This window comes from Atractosteus spatula, chromosome 26 (assembly GCF_055471065.1).
Source record: "Atractosteus spatula isolate fAtrSpa1 chromosome 26, fAtrSpa1.hap1, whole genome shotgun sequence".
Taxonomy (NCBI): Eukaryota; Metazoa; Chordata; class Actinopteri; order Semionotiformes; family Lepisosteidae; genus Atractosteus; species Atractosteus spatula.
Genome location: NC_142731.1, coordinates 6,446,904 through 6,466,724, shown reverse-complemented (window position 1 = coordinate 6,466,724; position 19,821 = coordinate 6,446,904). Strand labels below are relative to the sequence as shown.

General features: G+C 43.2%; 1 protein-coding gene across 1 annotated transcript in view; it reads right to left on the bottom strand.

The window, feature by feature from the left end:
* Positions 1-2,569: 2,569 nt before the first annotated feature.
* plxdc1 (plexin domain containing 1) overlaps positions 2,570-19,821 on the bottom strand; it is a 48,058-nt gene continuing 30,806 nt past the window's right edge. The window contains exons 3-14 of the mRNA XM_088906198.1: positions 17,024-17,167; positions 16,581-16,650; positions 14,633-14,755; positions 14,034-14,152; positions 12,855-12,954; positions 12,420-12,515; positions 12,021-12,102; positions 9,025-9,085; positions 8,596-8,722; positions 7,596-7,631; positions 6,416-6,573; positions 2,570-5,385 (exon numbers count right to left, since the gene is read on the bottom strand). Of these exons, the coding sequence (XP_088762324.1) occupies positions 5,266-5,385; positions 6,416-6,573; positions 7,596-7,631; positions 8,596-8,722; positions 9,025-9,085; positions 12,021-12,102; positions 12,420-12,515; positions 12,855-12,954; positions 14,034-14,152; positions 14,633-14,755; positions 16,581-16,650; positions 17,024-17,167 (1,236 nt within the window). The 3' untranslated portion in view covers positions 2,570-5,265. The remainder of the gene's footprint in view (positions 5,386-6,415; positions 6,574-7,595; positions 7,632-8,595; positions 8,723-9,024; positions 9,086-12,020; positions 12,103-12,419; positions 12,516-12,854; positions 12,955-14,033; positions 14,153-14,632; positions 14,756-16,580; positions 16,651-17,023; positions 17,168-19,821) is intronic.

Below are 19,821 nucleotides of genomic sequence, written 5' to 3'. Positions count from 1 at the left end.
GCTCCCCACCTGAACAAAATGCAGGATACTACAACTTCACCCGCTGGCACGCAACAGCGTTTAAACTAACCTATAAACTCCGTGTGTTATAAAGATCAAGAGGACGACTCAGTCCATCTAAGAGTGGTCAAAGGGTTTCAAAAAGGTTACGGAACTGCGCTGATAGTGCAGTATCCTAGCGGACTCTAACTGCTACCTACTGTACACCATTTCACATCATTGACGAGCCTCCGGGCACACAGTACAGCGCTCGTTATAATGCAGTACTACCAGAAGGAGGCGCTTTCGACCAACAAATGAAAGAACACCCTCACTTACTCCCACCTTCCATAACCACAACCCGAGCAATTCTCAGGGCTCCCAGAACAGGGAACCAAGCTAATGTCAGCTCCCTGGCCCCTAAAACGCCCAATGCTGGTAACAGCTTACTTTGACAATTCCCCACGCACACTCCTGTACTGAGGAGCTAACAATGTATACATTGTGTAATGGTCTCAAATGCGCCTGATTTAGCTCAGGCAAAAGCGTAATCCGTTCAGGTTTGGTATGTACAAGGTAGTGCTAACTACAGAGTAATTGCACAAGGCTTTTAGGTTTAATACATTTACGCGGCTCTGCAGTACTTTGATTGCACTCAGCTACCAGAATTCAGGAGGATCTTTCCTCAGTTACCCACCTCAAACCTTGTTCTATCTGTGGCTCCCACCTTCAGATGTTTGTGAGAGGGTCAGCAGTGTGATAAAAAAAACAGCAGTCCGAGACTGTGAGGCTGCTTTGTGTCAACACTGGGGGGGTCTGCAGTACCCCCAGATTGTGTAGGAGCTGCCCTGTGTCGACACTGGGGGTCTGCAGCACCCCCAGATTGTGTAGGAGCTGCCCTGTGTCTGGGCCGGGGGGGTCTGCAGCACCTCCAGATTGTGTGCTGCAGCTGCCCTGTGTCCGGACTGGGGGGTCTGCAGCACCCCCAGATGGTGTACGTGTAGGAGCTGCGCTGTGTCTGGGCTGGGGGGTCTGCAGCACCCCCAGATGGTGTAGGAGCTGCCCTGTGTTGACACTAGGGGGTCTGCAGCACCCCCAGATGGTGTAGGAGCTGCCCTGTGTCGACGCTGGGGTGTCTGCAGCACCCCCAGATTGTCATGCTCTCGACTGGGCGTGCCTCTCTTGGCACAGCCACACCCGTCCGCTCTGATTGACTGTAATCGCTCGGAAACACGTGTGCCTTGTTATAGCGGGAGGATGAAAGACCCGGGGTTTATAGTAGGACAGGAATTTAGTGTGCTTTTTTAGTTTCATGCCTCTGCGGTCATTTTTAAAGACAGTCATTATAATTCTAGTCGTAATCACTGTTGTAGAAGATGGTATTTGTAATGCTAAACTTTTTTTAAAAATCAGTGATTTCCACCCCTTTAAAAAACATCCACAGATATTTAAGGTCCCCATGAAATGTAGACTAGGGCTATTTAAGTAGTGATTAAAATCCCACTTACCGTTACAGCCACGTAGAGTGAAATCTACAGCATAACAGTGGAATTCAAGGAAGAATAAGACAAGATCATTTCTTTCCCAGTGGACTAGATTTGCATTTTTAATATCTTATATCGTTAGCACTCTCTGAGCAGGAACCCCTTCCATTAAATAGGAGGTCTGATCCTCTCCAAAGTCATGCCGTAGGAAACTAGTATTTGGCCAACTGGATGAAGCTACACAGTAAAAAACAAAACAGCACTCACTGAACCACTTCAAACCCCAGAAAGCTGACACCCTGTTTTTCAGTTCAACATAAAAAGCCCAATTTGACACTAGGTGACTATTTAATGAGCAGTGGAGATACTCTAGTCCTGATCCTGGGGGGACCACTGTCTCTCCATGTTTTTTCTCCAGCCAAGTTCTTAATCACAGGCTAATTCATTTTAATATTATGTTTGGGGCATATGTTTCTGTGTTGTATTGTCATTCTCATCTGTGTTTATTATAGATTCACCTATGAAGTTTTTAGTCACAAAGAACGCTCAGCAAGTTCAGGAAGTTATATATGCCAAAGTTGGCAGAAACAGTATTCTTGAGGACAAATATTTTTTAAATGTGGCCTGAGTGCAGTAACAAGTCTCTTGTGTCTCTTTTTTCCTTTCAGCATGGAAAAAAATCTTCACCTGCTCCTTTGCAAACTGCTGCAAAGCTGCATGCTGACACAGCTCCCTGCCCGAACCAAAAGACTCGGCGAGCAGTTCAGTTAAACGCATCAGCTTGCCCTTGTGATTTACAGCTCAGCTGGATTGAAAACCAGTTTTCTGCCACCCAAATCAAGACTGGCCCGGTGGTCACACGCCCCTGGGGAAGGGAGTTCTCTGAACACGCCAGCCCCTCATGTTTCCATGTGGCTGTGTGGTTCCTGCATGTTACTGTACGGATGAGAGAGACTGCAACATGGGCTGGCATGTACACTGTAGTCATGTGCTTGCCAGCTCCAAAAATCCCAAAATTAAGTGATGGATTAGCACACGATATGCAGAAGGATACGAACAATCACCAGAGCACAACAGACATCACAAAGATGTACTCAATCTTTTTTTTTAATCAGGAAATCATTTATTGATTTATTTTCTTAACATATTTACTCTTTTATACAATACTGTTATAGCGGATCAATGTCGCTTTGTATCCTTGCACTTTTAATTACAGAGCTCCGATAGTCCCAGCTTGGAGTGCCCACAGAAAGGGCCTCTTCCAGGAGAAACTGTGACCTATTCTTCCCAGCAATGAGCTGTCTGCTTAAAAATAAAATAAATCAAAGAATTTGGCTATATACTGTATTTTTCTCACATTTTTCTCTTTATTTCATATTGCCTTAAAGATGTGATATATTCACAATATATTTTGTTGTGTGTGTGTGGTTTGAATGTTCACATCCCACTGTTAAACTAAACAATGGTACCAGTCTCCCCCAATAAGACCCTCAGCTGTACATCCCTGTAAGAGGGAGGAAAGAGGTGCAGTAGTCCTGTGATCTTGCACTGTGATAACCAGGAAGTACCATAAGCTCTTTGCTGAATTGCGGCACATTCCTTGTGGTCTGTTCTAATCCAGATCCAAATATATTATATTGAGCAAGTCAGTTACAGTAGTTATGAGTACCTATAACCCCAGCTCTTCAATATTTTTTAGGATTCAGCATTGATTTGTCACCCCATATATTAATAAAATTGCCAAGCCTAATTTAACCTTCGTGCCGCGGCTCCGCTGTGCCTCCTTACTGAACCGACAGACACCCAGGAGGAACATAAGGCCCTGCGAGGCTGAGTCTTTTAAGCTTTTTTCACTGTTGAGCGATTTTCAGCGCTGGTCACAGGAGTGTCCAAGCCTGGTCCTGGGGGGCCGGTGTGCCCACAGAGTCTCATGCCAGCTCAGCCCTTAATGAACTAAACTAACCGGTCAAGCAGATCGATTTGACAGCTTTTGCTCAGCTCTTCGGGAGCTGCTCTGAGAAACTTTCAGATACGCAGGGTTGGACAGCCCTGGTGTACCAAAATGGAGACAGATGACACTAAGCGGTGAGCAAAGAACCAGCCTGACTCCTGACTCTCCTATGCCAGCACAGCTTGGCCCTGGCAAGGGGCAACCACATTGACGCTGAGCAGCAGACTTGGAGTCTATTGCACACTATGGAAAATGCACATCTGGGAGTGCCCAGGGCAGTACTGCCAGGCTACAGGGAGTGCCTGGATACAAGCAGTGTAACTGGGACCTGGACCAGCCATCACCAGTGTCTGAGGCTCATTCTGCTCTACAAACAGAGGCTTTTTAGGAGCAACAATGTAACATCTTCCCTCTGATCAATCTCCAGGAATAAGAAGAATGAGGGCAGGCTACTTTGACACAGTATGAGACGAGAATAATGTGCGCTAGTTGCTCGGTATGTCGGATAAACATGTAGCTCAGACCCTGATGGTTCTCCCTCAGTATTCCCCAGGGGAGCAGAAGGCAATGCTGTTCAACCAAGCTAAAATCAACAGCTCTCATCTCAAAAGTCTCTAGGTTGTCACTGCATTTGTGATCATGTGTATAATACACTTTGCAGAATTCCCCCATTAATATATACATAATATATATATATAGACCGTATATGCCTTTAATAGTATTCTCCTATGTCCTGCCTGAAAATTAAATCACACTGATGATTTCAACCTGGAGCGAGTTTAGCACATTCTAATGAAGCAAAAACTCATAGCATGATAATGAATGCTTTGAGATATGTCTTCTTTAGGATAATACTGATACCATAAGCAACCTTCACCATCCTAGAAATCCTTAAAAACACAATATGGAACTTTTCAGAATATGTTGGAAGAGAAAATCTGGTTTATCATTTTCTAGAGTTCATAACTGTAGAGCTTCAAGTTATAAATGTCATGATTTATCATACACTTTGATAGGATTTGGCAAGCACTCTGAATATCTACAATACTTTTTTTAATGCTGGTACGATAACCAGTGTTTTCAACTTATCAAGGTCTTATAAAAACTCAATGTACTATTTATTACTTTCAACAGAACCAAAGTTGAGCAAAGTTTCCATAAAAGATTTCAAAGGATGTCAGTGATAAGAGTAATGTAATAATAAGATGTGAGATTGCAGGTTAAGTCAGTGATCAACAAGACACTTTAAAATGCAGATTTCACCTAAAAAAAACTCAGGTTTTATGAAGACAAACTGTACATCAATTGCAGTTATGATGAATAACGTGCATTCCCTTTTTTATCACTAAATAATTTGGCTGACACTTTCATCTGAAGTAATCCAAGTTCGTACAGCTCAGCTTACCAAAGCAATCCATGTACCTTGATCAAGGATTCAGCAGCTGTAACTCCACTTGGGATTCAAACTCACACCGTTCCAGTTATAAGTCCAGAGCCATAACCACTGCTCCTCACTGCTGCCCATGGTGTGAGTCTCTAGAGGGGAACAGAGGGCTGATTTATAGTGTCTGTTCAATGTTTGCCCATGTGCCCGATTGTAATGCATTTTCTTGCTTGTGGTCATTGGTGTTTTACTTACAGCAGCCCCCAGACGAGAGCTGGGAGTGCCTGAGCGGACCAGTGCAGAGAGAAACAGGGGAGCCCTGAGTCAGGCCCACTGCTGACAGAGAGCAGGATGCTAACTAGGATTGGAACAGGCCCACACTTCAGTCCCGGATCTTCCCTGCATTGGTCCACTTTGCTGTCCGTTACTTGTAGAGCACTCCTCATGCCATACCCCCCCCCTCCTCCTCAGCACTGCTCGGCCTCTATGAAGCCCTCTTTCTCATGACCTCCGACCTCCACCTCGGTGTAGCTCGAGTGACAGCCCTGGTTCCGAAACTTCATGGCTGGCCAATGGTTGGAGCGTCTCTGTGAAATAAGAACAAAATACACACTCAAATGAACAAGATGTCAATTGTTTTGTTTAAAAATCACCAATACCGAATCATGCTATGTTCCAGATACTTTGTTTGATTTAAAAATGACCAATTTGTTTCTAATTTTCTAACCCAGGTACTGTTCCATTGATTAACCGGTGCTCCCTTGGACTGAGCTAGGAGCACAAACACACTCTTGTGTTTCAGACAGAGTGAGGGATGGATTTTGGTCTATTAGTCACAGATGAGGTTTTGGAATGAATGGAGTAACCCTTCTGAGTGCTGTCACTTTCCTCCCTCTCTCCTTGCTGGGACAGGTACTTTGGCTGAGAGCTCCACACCTCTTCAGGGGAACATGCAATGTCGCAATTGTAATGTATACCCTGTTACTGAAATAAATGACCAATTCTTACATTTGTGTCATACATTCGAGGAAGACAGACATTTGTTTATTGGTAAGGGGAAGAAAACAGAAAAGGGAGTCAGTCACGTCTAATCTGTGGGCTGTCAGCTTTTGCACAGGAAGGCAATAATTTCTTCATTACAATTAGAAATGACAGCTGTGTCTAGAATTCAAGGCGCTGACGCCGAGCTCCTTGATTTGACTGCTGAGGTGGAACTCAGACAATGACAGGAGTCAGGACCAGACCTGCACCTCAATCTGCTGTTTAGTCTCGCCCCGAAGATCACTAAAACTGACAGGCACATACAGGGACAGACAGACTGACTGACTGACAAGGCAGAGAGAGCAAAACACACAAGACAGCTAGACAGAGCGATGCTGTGGTAAACAGAAAAGGGCAAAAAATAAACAACCGAGTACAGTATGTAATAGACAAAAGAAGACAGAAACCTATTAGTGTGAAAGACTGGCATTTAACTGTACAAGCATGAAGAGTGAAGGAGAGAAATATGAGCACAGGAGACAAAAACACCCAGGAAGACCTAGAAACTGTCTGACAGGCAGACAGACAGGCAGAGGAGACCACAGTAAGGACCATCTGGAGGACAGACTGACTAACCTGTATGAGATAGAAAGCAGGGGCAGCTGTGGGATGTGTGTTGATGTAGAGAGCCAGCAGGGTCAGGGCCAGAAGCAGCACCACCGCCGACACCACACCTGCAATGATCCCAGTGTGCACTGGCGCCCCCTGCTGCCTAGGAGGACCTGTCTGCAGGTCTGAAGGAACACACACCGGGTCCAGAGAAAAGAGAGAAGATGGAGGATGAGAAGAAGGAAAGAGTGAGACAGAGGGATAAAATAAGGAGTTAATTTTCCATTGAAGTGCTCTGCAAGCTTTGTGAATAGTAAGAGATTCTTGAGTCATTAAATGTGTTTCATCTTAATTTCTTCAATGCCGGTTTCGTTAAGAAGCCTGTACCGCTGATGTGATTGTAAAACACACAATTTGAGAAGTATCATTACTATGATTATTTTGATTAATATTCAAACCCTGTCTTGGGTCCCCCTCCTTGAGAGTGCAGTCACAGTGACAGAGACACGCAGGCCTGTTTCATCATTAACCTACACAATTAGTTTCCATGCTGGCTACTGGATAATTAGCAGCATGTTTAATCTTCGCTATAACTGGTGCCTGGGGCTTTCTGGAAGAAACAACAGCCAGAGGAGGAACTGGTTGTAAACTCACCATTAATTTATCATTACAGAGAACTGTGACATATGTTATATGGCGAGTATAAGCTCAGTTTTCATTTGAGCTCTTCTATGAATATTGTCTCATCTTGATGTGGATTTTTATCTCATGCAATGTATGCAAAAATATGAAAAAAAACTCTGCACAGCCTCTGCAGAATATGATATGCAAAAAAGAAAAAAAAGAGTAATCTGTTATGTTGAACTTTTTTTCCTTTTTATCACAGTCCTATTTACTGATGTTTCATATGAACCATGATTAAGTTTATTTTTAACACAATTGTAGCATTTTCTGCAATTTGCAAAGGTTGTGTGAAGTTTAGTCCATCAATGAAGACAATGATTTTACACTGATACTTTCTTCACAGACTTTAAGTCTTGGGTGATTACCTTTTAGATCTGTTCATACCAGTTCATTATTTCAAGAGCTATTACAAAGAATAGTTTGAAGAACTGCATGGAGTCAGACTTTGGCCCCTCTGGAAATAGTTATTTGAAATATTTTAACAAAATATTCGTAACAGTAACATCAGCCTCAGGAAACTCACCATTGCCATTGTAATGAATGAGCTGTTTGGTGTCATCTGTGAAGAAACAGGATTTAAATCAGAACAGACAGATGAAATGAAGCACACAGCTCTGTATAAAAATATACTCTGCAGGCCTGCAGAAAATAGCCATCGCAGGAATTAAAAAAAGTTATCTGTACTGCTTCCATTCTTCCAGATTAGAGCAAGAGAGGAACACTGACAGATCCAAAAAAACAGGGAATGAAAGCAGAATCACAGTGCTGAACATCAAAGACCACTTCACAACACTGAAGGACATGACACCTAGCCTCGTTAAGAGTTTAGATGGTAACAAACATTGATCATGATTATTTTTTTTACCACTTTTATCATTTAGGTCTAAGTGAATATTTTTGTTGCTGGTTTCTTTCCATGTTCAGTAGTGTAGAAAGCCAGGCTGCTGAATAGCACAATTTTCCTATTTATTTACCATGCTAATGAATCCCTCTGCATACTTAAACTTGTCCCACTTGCCAGGACCGTAAGGTAATTGGCCCAAGTTCATCTAAAGTCACCCAGAAGGCTGAGAGGACAGCCATTCTAATGTGCACCAGTCCACTACGCGGGTAGATGATACAAGCATCCGTACAGACACACTTCCAGTCAGTCAGGCCACACTTGTAAGGCTGTGCTGGTGCTTTTTAGTGTGAAATTCCCTTCGAACCCCTGCCGGAAAGGGACAAGTGACAATGCAAACCAGATTAAAATTGGAGCACGCAGCACAAGCCCATCTGAACACTGGGGTGAATACACCACCTCCTCACACACCAATCTGCCCCAAACTGGAGCCAAACCCTGGCCAAGGTGCCAGGCAGCAGTGTTAACTGCCATGCGCGCCACCATGCCCCCGGCTGATGACAACAAATACTGCTTTCTTCTTTATGAGCCAGTCACCCACCTCTCCGAGGAACGGGCCGTCCCAGCACGGCACGCGGATGCAGTAGGCCGCCGGTGCCACACGAGACACAAGCTTACTTACCTTCGGTGACGGGACTGTCCAAAAGCGTCCCGGGGGAGGGGGTGGGCTCGGACACCGAGGGGTTAACCTGCCCCAGGGAGATGTCTGTCCCCTGTGGGGCGTAATCCTCACACGTCATGTCCTTGGGCTAGAGGGGAGAAACAACACGACGATGTAACACCAGGTGTCGTTTCAGCCATCTGCCGCAGAGGAGTTTACATCGGGACTCAGAAGTGCTTTCAGAATAAAGACAGACAGCATTTTTGACCTCCTACTAAAGATCAGATGACACGTAAGACGGTAAGGCAGGTACACTCCTCAATAAATGACAAATATATATGAATGAAATATGAAATATGAATAACAGTGACCATTCTGTGATTTCCCCAGTGCTAATATTCTAGAGGGAATCCTAAGGGAAGCCAAAGTAATCTCATGATGGCTCCCTACCTCCTCTGCACAGCCATAATCCAGCCATTCCTGCCTGTGCCTGTCAATCCCATCTGAGCACCTGAAAGACACAGATGGACAAGGTGTTTTCAAGGAAACACAGTCATTTAAGCAAAGTCAGTGAGTCAGTTTCTGACATCTGAATCTGTATGCTGCAAATTCAACGATTTCCTGCAAAAACTACAGCAGAAGATCCGCAGAAATCCTGCAAAGGTTTGAAGCCCAAATCATTAGTGGTTCCTGTAAGTATTTGGAACATTTTTTAGGAATCCTTTACTTTTTTCTGAGAAATGAATCCCGTAGGATCCTGGCATTCCTGGAGGATTCTATTGGGATATTTACAGGTGTTCTGCAGGTGTATACAGTAGATATGAACATTCTGAAATGCAAACCTAAATGCTATTGTTGAGTTGCAACCCAAACTCCATCCCTAAAACTCACACAGCCACTGAAAAAATCCCTCTACCCACACCAATTCATAAAACAATTTTTTGTTTTACAGAAACTTTTTCTTGAACTGTAACACAACAGTGACAGCAAAGACACAGCAGAGACTCCAGGGCACTGTGTAGTATTTTGTTGTTTTTGTTGTTTAATTAACAGGATATTAATTCAACTAGAGCTAATTTAACTAGTAAGAAACAGAAAAGCTGAGTACAGACTGGAAATGCCAGCAATCAGCACAATGATAAAGTGAACAAAAAAATTTACTTACACTTCATAGTAAAAATGTACTACGTTAGTGAACTATTTTTAGCACATTACAAAACTAAAAAAAATCAAACAGACGATGGAAAAGACAAAAAGAGAAAAAGATCAACCTCAGCCATATATGAAACAAACAATACGACAATCACTATAATTAAAGTTTACACATACTTCTTTTACAAAACAAAACAATTACAAAACATTACAAAACAAAGAGATGTTGCCGATATACAAAGGGAGGTCCCAGAATGTGTACACAACGTATCCTGCACGAACTGCTTGTGACAAGAAGCATAGGTTTTCTGTCTTGGGGAATTTTAAAAAATCCTAATAAGAAGGATGGACGCTCTGCTGTGAAGTCAAACATTAATATCCAGATTGCTCTATTTGCACAGTTTTCCATGAATAAACACGTCGGGCGAGCAGGCTCCGCTGAATCCCATTTCCGATTCCCTTTCCCAGCTCCTCCTACGGCCTCTTGCGCTAACGGGCTAGCGGTATCTAGATTATCGTGACAGCCTTCCAATTCATGCAATCACTCGTTACTCGTGCCAAAAAAACAAGCTCAACTGTCTCTTTACAGACGTCAGTACGGTGACTGGCAGCAGCCCTTACTCTTGCACCCTGCTTTTAATAACCCTTCAGTCTGAAATTCCCACGGGGTAAAAGAATAATACTTTTCCCTTTGGTCAAGGGACTAGCTCTAAGCACGCCTATCGGCCTGTTCAGTGTACAGAAAGAGACAGGATCTCCATTATTCATCTGCTTAATTTTCTGTCTTGCAAAACATTTCATTCCTTTTGTAATACGCAGTCTTCCTGTTTTGCTTCTGTCTAGATTTCTATTCGCGAGACTGACAAAAAGCATAAAAGAAAGCAACAATTCACGCTTCCTAAACAAGGTAAATATATTACTGGGCTCTGATAAAGCGTTATGGTGCCACATTGACCTTTGGGACATCCTAATGGGATGGCTTAGGATATAATAGGATCCTGAATAGGATGCTTGACCTAAGTATTTAGAATTATCAGCTAAAAGAGCAAAGCAAAATGATACAGAACGTACACAATACAATGCACAACAAGTGTGAAAGGGAATGACAGGTGCATGTAGATAATATAACATTTTGCTCATTAAATTCATTGTGAAGCTCTGTGCATTATTTAGAAAAATAATCAAGATAAACATTTTTCCATTTTTTTTCTGATATCGCTAGAGAAACAGGGGGCTGTCTGAAAGGAGAATGATTCATGTCCAGTTTCCACGCAATCGAACTGTTAGTTAAAACCTTGAAAAGAGACTCCTTGCACAAGTGTAAAATGGGTGACATCACCAGGACAGGCTGCAAACAGAATTCATTATTTATTTTGGCTAGGCCCACATGTGACAACAACACTGTCCAGCTGGGAGGAGTGTACTACAGTGCTTGAGATGAGAGAGTTGACTTTCAGTGTTTTCTGCCTCACAACTTACCTCATTTTAGTTGATGATTTAAAGAAATTCTAGCAGATATCAATTTGATGTTCTCACGACATTCTGCTTAGAATTCATTACGTATTTCTGGCTATCTTTTTTTTTCTGGGAGAAAGTCAGTAAAAAAAAAAACAGATCAGAAGACTCAAAGAGCCCTTTGTTCCTCACAGAAAATTGCTCTATGTTTTGCGGAGATAAGGAGGAAACCTGGGATTTCTTCCTCAAATGCCAGGCAAGAACCTTGTGTTGCTGATTACCTATTGTCCACAGAATGTGGCACTATGCCCAAGGTTATTTACTTATAAACAGCAACACCTCGGTTCTGAGAATGAAGGGTTACTGCAAAGACCAGGGCCTGAATACTTCAGCTTTGAAATCTGCAGCTATTACTCACCTCAAGCTGTTTCTCATTTCCTAAATCCCTCTCTTAATCTCTCTCCTGCCATTCAGTGACACAGTCCCAGTGCTGAGCTCAGCTCCCAGATCTGAGCAGGTTGATAATAAAGTGCCAAATAATAATAATTCACCCACATTGTGCGTACACACACATGTGCCCAGATAAGGTCACAAGCGTATAAACAAACGAACATGCTCTTACAGTAACAAACAATTTATACATATGCAGCTGACACTGAAGCAAGTACTTTCTCCAGCTCTCCCACACACACATTTACAGTTATTTACATAAACAAATATTATAGAACGAAACAAGCAAAAACACCCAAGACAGCTTTTAAAAAAGCCATCAATGGCAGAAATGCCCACAATCACACAGTTCATCTGGCCTGTCAATGACTGCCCTTCTATGCTCTCACCTCTGGATGATGTTGCACCAGCTGCAGCCAGAGGTGGAGTTGGACGAGAGGCAAGACTCACAGGTCTCATGCTGGAGGCAAGCTGGGGACAGAAGCACATAAGACATGTCAAATGAATGGATACATTACCTAATTACATTAATACATTAATCTAATTGCAATGCCTACGTATTACTATTTTTCCTATCCAATAAGGAAAAAACATTTTTTAGGAGGAGATGTGATGGAATCGTGGTTTGAACTGACGGACAATCCTCCATCTTGAGGACAAAATATCTACTCCTGCAAGTTGTAATTGGCCTGTAACTTGCTGTGACAGGTCTGACTGGCTGAAGAGTCAAGACACTGCTGATCTGAGTGGTGATTTCCAGAGATAACTGAGAGCTAATGTGTACTTACTGGGCAGGGGGGTGAACACAAAGGCAGAGCTGTTGGTGATTTTTGATGGGTCCACTTCCACGCGGTGATATTCATATATGGTCCTGCGGCGTGCCTCTGGGGGGAACACATTGTATCACTCTAGATGTGCTCAAATAATACACTGGAACACAGGCTCAATGCAAGACCTGGAGACATAGTTAAATGGCATCCATGTGTACTTTAAAAGATGACAGACAAGTCTTTGTAATTATTAAAAATACATAAGGGGAATCCCACCTCTGAATTAAATACTGAACATTTAATTTATGTTGCAACAGCAGTATGAATGTTTTGCAGACGGTATCTAGCTAGTGTTTGATTTAGAGTGTTCTGTCTCTTCACACCCTTATCAGGAGCCTTTTCAACCTCTGTCCAACCAGTACAAGTGAGAAAGAGCACCCCCTGGTGGTTTACCTGGTGTGTGGGGGGAGCTGTGAATGGCCATAAAAGCATCAGAGAGGCCAGCCTTCACAGGATGCTGAGCTGAGCTGATCTCTGCCACAGCCATCGGCACCTGGAGGAGGAGGACAAGAGGCGGAATAAAGGGCTGTTGCAAGAAGAGGCATATTTATAATTATTGTTAAAATAAAGTCGTGTAATTCTATGTGTAGTTTTATTGTTTAAATACAATATGAACTGGGCTGCAATGAAAAACCACATATTTCTACCCACTTGAACATCAGCAGTACCATTCATTATTTGAATGCAGCCTTACAGTACGTAGCCCTCACTGCAGCTACAAATAATGATGTACCAAAATATACAAGTATTTATGACTATTTTTTTCAAAAAGGTTAAGAGCAGCACACACATAAATGTGTAACATAAAAATGTGTGTGTGTTATATCTTTGGAAAAAAATGATTAGAACGGATTGTGAATGTCAGTAAAAAAACATGACTGTGTTGTGTTCTGTGCGCTACCGTGAGCAGTTTTAAGCTGCGCTAGATGTTAAAAGACACCACTGCAGTGTTGTTTTTTTGGATTGTTTTGTACTTTTGTATGACTGGTCATCCGTAAAACGCTACACTGTCACCCACAGTGAAAGAAACTGATGATGATGAGGAAGACGGAGGAGGAGGGATGGCGCAAGAAAATTAGTTTCAGAGGGGGAGAAAGGGAGGGAGGTAATGAGAGAGAAATCAATGAGACAGATGGCGGCTGTCAGTCACACATCAGTAGTCAGGCTGAGATAATGGAACCAGGAAACAAGGCAGACGCAGCTGGGGAGCAGTAAATGCTGTGGGGGTGCATTCAAGAGATAGAGGACCGGTTTGCTAGCCTGTGTGAAAGACAGCATGTCAGCCTTCACAGTGAGTATGCGTGGGGTGTGTGCTCATACAGAACTGCATTGCATTGCCTTGCACGTTTCTAACTAACCTTTCTGTTGCTCAAGGGGATAACCTGAGCTGTATCTTCATCTAGGAAGCAGTGCGCCCGGGGGGGCGGGGGGGCTGTCGGCCTGCTCCATCCAAGCAATGCACGAGTACTAGTCAGTACTCAATTATAATCAATACATTATTGTGGACACCTTGAGCCAAGTACGAGGTTCCTGTTGGTCAGGGTGTTTTCCCAGTATGCCCGAGTGACTCACGTCTTTGTAGCTGAAGGTGATGACCCCTGTGCTGTGCAGTGCCGCCTGGAAGGTGAAGGCTCCCTCCGTCTCTCTGCCCTGGAGACGTACTTTATCCCACTGGACCACAAACACCTTTCCTGAGAGAGAGCACATGAGAGCAGGCCATGGCCCAGACTTCAGCAAGGCAAATAAATAAACACACTCGCCTGATTCACGACACAGCAGCCAGGTACCTGCAGGCTTAGTCAAATGCCTCAAAAATATTTTTTTATTGTCACAACACGTATGTGAAGGACGCTGTTGGCATAACCCTTGAAAAAGACTTGGGAATCATCCGGCTACAGCGCCTCCAAGTCTGCCACCTGAGGCTGGCTTCACAAATCTGGTGTCTGAAGAATATCATCCCTTCTGTGAAGAACAGATATTGGATCCGTTCTGATTTCAGATCGTTTTGCATCCTCTGGTATTCGTGTCCTAGTTAATACTCATTAGACAGAAGCTGTTAGTCTTAATGTGAATCAAAATCCACATCAGGGCTAATGGCACAATTCACACATATAAAACATATAACGCTCAAACACTAGGAAACTACCTGAGACCTTCAATGGGACCCTCACCATTGTCACAGTACTGGACTGTGGAATTTCTGGAGTAGCTGGGGTCGAAGTTGGCCATGAGAGGCGCGATGTACTGTGTTGCTGTCAGCATGCGGTGCGTGATCTCCCCAGTGAAGATGAACCCTAAAGGGGAGAAAGAGGTTAAAGGTCAGAGGCCTGCCATTCCAGAATCACTGCTCTATTCTGTGGCAGGGCTCCCCAGGGCCTGTCCTCAAGAACAACAATCCGGTAGGTTATGTCAACATCTTGTTTATAGATCTCTTCTTTTAGTTGTAACAAAGGTTAAATGAGCTCAGCTGAGGCCTGATCAGACCAACAGAACCCTCCTGTGCAGGGCTGAAGCCGATTCAAGAAAACCTGCAAAACCTGCTGGCTGTTGGGCTCAGGCACTGGAGTGGGAGAGACCTGCTTTACCCTCCCGAGAGGCCTTCAGCACAGACTTGGCTTCCATTTCTGATTTCCCTGTGAAGGATACTGGTGTACAAACACTCCTGTGTTAAAAGATCCCTCAAGAAAGGTGAAGGAATTTAACCACACAAATCCCACCGGGATGCACAATGGTTTATTGCTATTGATAGGCTTAGGAGCAAGTACTTCCATGTGCATGTTAAGGGATTACATAGCACAAAGTCAATACATTCTTTATGTATTCGCCATTGTTTCTGAATCAACCACATTAGATTGTCCACTAAGAAAGATTATTGCTGTAAATTAGTGAATCGAGTGGAGGAATGCCTTCACTGTAATAGTTCCTAGGGTTTAAGAAACATTTAAAGTGTGTTAAATGTAAAACTATACACAATATTGTTTCTTATTGTGACTCAGACATGGAAAATTTGAATAAAATTAGATGTAAAGCACATCAGGAAAAAAAAACTGGAAAAGGGACGGAACATGTTTCCATCAGTTCGTATTTGAAATGATCATTAGGTACAATTCTGTTAGATAAGCACTAAGAGTGTGGACACTCTATCAGGTTATTTGCACACTGCACATATTCAAATTGAGGTGTTTCAAATGTAATACACATTCCTTTACACAGTAGGCTTACAAAAATACTGACACCACTTACAACACTTCAGTGCAGTGCTTGCATGCTGGACTGAAATCATGCTCAAAAATTAAATTCTTTTCTGTGGGTATAGGGGTCCTGGTCAGTGCACTGACAGCCAGGTAGTTTTGAACGAGCTCGAAGGATTGAGAACAGAGTGTTTGTTCTGTAAGAAAGCTTTCCAGCCTCATCTGCTCTGCTGTTTATCCAGCCCTGATGAAATGAACAACACGTGCACACATGGGTTCAACACCAAAGCCAAGCAGTGGTTTCACAGCACACTGTGTCTGGTGATCATGATTGAATATTAAGTTTAATTAGCTGATAATAGGAGGCTGGGCTCTGGTATTTTGGTGGTTTAAAAACACAATATCAAAAATCAAAATCCAACACAGCCAAAAAATTGCTCTGGGTTCCATTACTCCACAGTTAAATGCAAATAATCCTGAATACAATTAGTCACGAAAAAAGAAAACAAAAGTAAAAGAGCTAAGCATTTGAAATCGTGGCTGACTCAGGCACGCACGCCACAGAGAAGAGGCATGGATGATTAATAGTTCTATAATTTCAATCAGCAAGAAGCGCAGAAACAGGACTTCTTGAAATATACACCAAGTTTTTTAGCTCACACTAGGCTGAACCCATAAAAAACAACTTACCAGACTAAGAGAAACTAATATATCCTGTTTACTTTAAACGAGAAAAAAGAAAAACTAAACAAAAAAATTTAGATAAATACATTTCAAGCACAGCTCATATTATCTTACTCCTAAAAACGTACTGAGAGGAATTCTGAGTTTTTCTTGTTGGGCATTAACCTTTTCTACTCTGAAATGTCAAACCACAGCCACCATTACTGTGCGGTACATTTCGTCACATCCCTGTGCAACAGCTCACCTCCAGTTGCTATGGTAATCTGCCTCAGATAGTGTCCATAGAAGGGGAAATCAAAGGACAAGGCCACACGCTGGAAAGCAGAAGAGGGAGAGAGAGGAAAGGAGACAGAAAAAAAAGCGTTACATCGCTGTGTGGGTATACGAACAGGTGGTGTCTAGTGGGTGTGACACGTTCCCTCTTCATGCATTTCGCTTGCCGAGCACGCTGCCAAAGACTGAAACTCCTGCAACCACCACAGAGGTGCTGTGTGTCCCATGTGCTTTGCCTGTTTGGTGTCTCGGGTGCAAGTGCTGTGGTATACGCAGGTGTGCACACCCGTGCGCAGGTGTTGCACTGAGAACTGTTCTCGGCTGTACTGATGCTGGTGCTCTGTCCGCTGGCGGTTTGCGCGCGGCGTGTCGGTGCTCCGCCACGGCGTCACTCGCGCAGGCCCGCGTGCTCACCGCTGCCTGGCGGTGCGTGTTGGACAGGATGCCATGGACTCGCACTTGGCTGTGCTCCGGCAAGGTCATGTCAACCCAGAGCTCGGCCGTGTGGGGGTCTCCGGGGCCGAAGCTGCGCCATGAGTAATACCCCTGGGAGTCCTCCTATCACACGGAAAGATACAGAGAGGCTGTTAGCACGTCATTTAGAGACACCGTCGACAACAAATACGTCAGAGGCAGAAACGCACACAACCACGGAAAGCTAAAACGTAAAGCTTTCAGTTATTTTAGGCCTGTTCCTCCTCTGATGGCACACTGAGCCACCAGCACAGGGAAGTGTAGAGAAATAAAATGCATTATTAATATCTTGTTCAGTTCAAGGTGACAGTGAAGAATGGTATGAGGGAGGTAGCTCTGTTAAGTGGAGCAGTTTATGGTAGTTCGAAGACTGTAACTGCTCTGGTTTCTCTTTATATGACACGCATTCTTTGCCTGGCCAAGGGATATCCAGATTATCGCTTGAGAGCACCTCTTTCAAAGCTGGAGCTGTTCCCTTAATCTGAGACAGGGCCTCCTTCCCCCAGTTTTCATAGCACCTGTGTCCTTTGGTTTCGTATCAGCTGACCTCCCAGGGCCCCAGTGAGACCCAGCTGTAAAAGCCATTACCAATATCTGTATATAAACAAATAGGCATTTGTAAGTTGCCTTGGAGAAGAGCATACTGTATGCCAGATAAATGAATAATAATGTTAATTCAATTATGGGTTCAATTAAGAGCCTGAGAGCTCAACTGGAATGAAAACCAGCAGACACTGGGGTGCAGGGAAGATATGTGTGGTTTATATTATGCAATGTGCTCATCTAACATGTTACTGGACTGGCTGGGGACAATGCTGCACTGTTAACCTCATACTGCAAGGAAAGATGCTACACATTGATCGAAAGAAGGTTAGAGCATGGATATCAATGCAAGGCACTTAGGAGGAAAGCAATTACTTCCCAGATCCCCTGCCTACACATACAGTACACTGGATTAAACAAAAAAACAACAGGCTGAAATGACAGGACCAACGCAAATCTGTTTTCAATCTGTAATGTATTAGGACAAGAAAATTAAAATTACCCATGTACGCAATACAGGATATGCCCGAACAGACGCACTTCTATTGAGACAGAATGAATTTTATAACCACCTGGTATGAAACAAGACATGTTTGTTCAGTTAATTCAATTTAAGACCCACAGCAGGTTTTAATTTAAGAACGTACAATACACCCCCCACTCCCCCCTGAATCACTGTACAGTAAATGCAATGCTGGGAAAGCAGTAGGCTGAGATGGCTTACCAATCGCTGAAGGGAAGGAAGGAGAGAATGAGTGTGTCTACAGGGAACAGGGTGGGCACACCGTGGCCGAGGGAACGAGAGGACAACACTGCGGTTTTACACTGAGAGCACATTTCAGAGTTTCGCTGACTCTGTTTAGGAATATGACACAGTAGCTGGAGCTGAGGGAGCCAAGATGCTTTGGAGGAAGAGAGGCAGAGTGGATGGCTTACTTAAAGTTGAGGACTCCAGAGCAATAAAGATCATCGGAGCGATTATCTCTTACTGAAAGTTATGGGCTTCGCTGTAAATGGCTCGGTAAAAATAAGGCTTCCCATTTAATATTTTTCACAACCAAACCGGGAACAGCTGCTCAGAAATCTCCACTCATAATTTTCAGAAATAATAGTCCCAAGTGCCAATGCTTTATAACAGGGTTACACGGATTCCATTACTCAAAAACAAAGACACTAAACAAGAGGCCCCAACATTTAGAGCAAACACAGACAACTGTTTGTCAAAGGGATTATTTACAGTTCCTTGGATATTTTTTACAGTTTTTTCTAAAATGCTAAATCAATGTTAATGAAACTGTGGTCAAAGACATCAATATCCACTCCTACGCAGCAAAAATGGCATTGGTTTTCTGTAGTTTTTATTTAAGTCATTTATGGTTCTTTTCATTCAAGTCTCGCAAATCTTAAAAAAAAGTTTTTGCAAAACACTCTTTGTCAAAGTCTTAACATTTGACACAGAATGTAAGGGGGAGTCTGTTAATAACAATCGAGGTTTTTTGTTTGCAGCAGGAAAATGCAATCAATTCCATGATTCTATAGCTCACATGATGCAAATTGAAAATGATGGGTTTAATCACCCATTAGATCTTAATTATAAATAAAAGAGGCCAAAAGGCGGATTCCCAGCTGCTGCAGAGAAATGAAGCACATCAGGGAGGGAGATCACGAAAGAAATGGGTGTCTGTAAGAGTGCTGGTAGGATTCAGCACCAAAGGGGAACGTGCACTTGTAATCTATCAAACGTGCTGCAGTCAGCAATAGTCGACCGGGTGACAAACTACAGACTAACGACAATGACAGACGTTCAGCAGAGGTTACAGCTTATTTTGAGCAAGCCCACCACGACAGCAATCATTCAAATTCACTTTTGGGAATGAGAATGGATAAATAATCATAGATCTAATCTCTGTATTCTGTCACAGTGTATTTGCAAGTGCAGTTTTAGTGTCATTCAATGCCTGCATTCTTAGCTGACAAAATTCTATTCACCTACAGAACTGGTGACCAAGTGATAATCTGCACAGCTCAACAGGAAGCTGCTATAGAGGATATGGTGACTTATAACAATAGCAGGTGTACAGCAAGCCTTATTAAAGAAACACTGATAAGATAAAGAAGATGAGGAGCCAGAATGGATAAATAAGTCCTGTCCGCATGTGTTACAATCACCTGTATATAACCATATGATGTATACG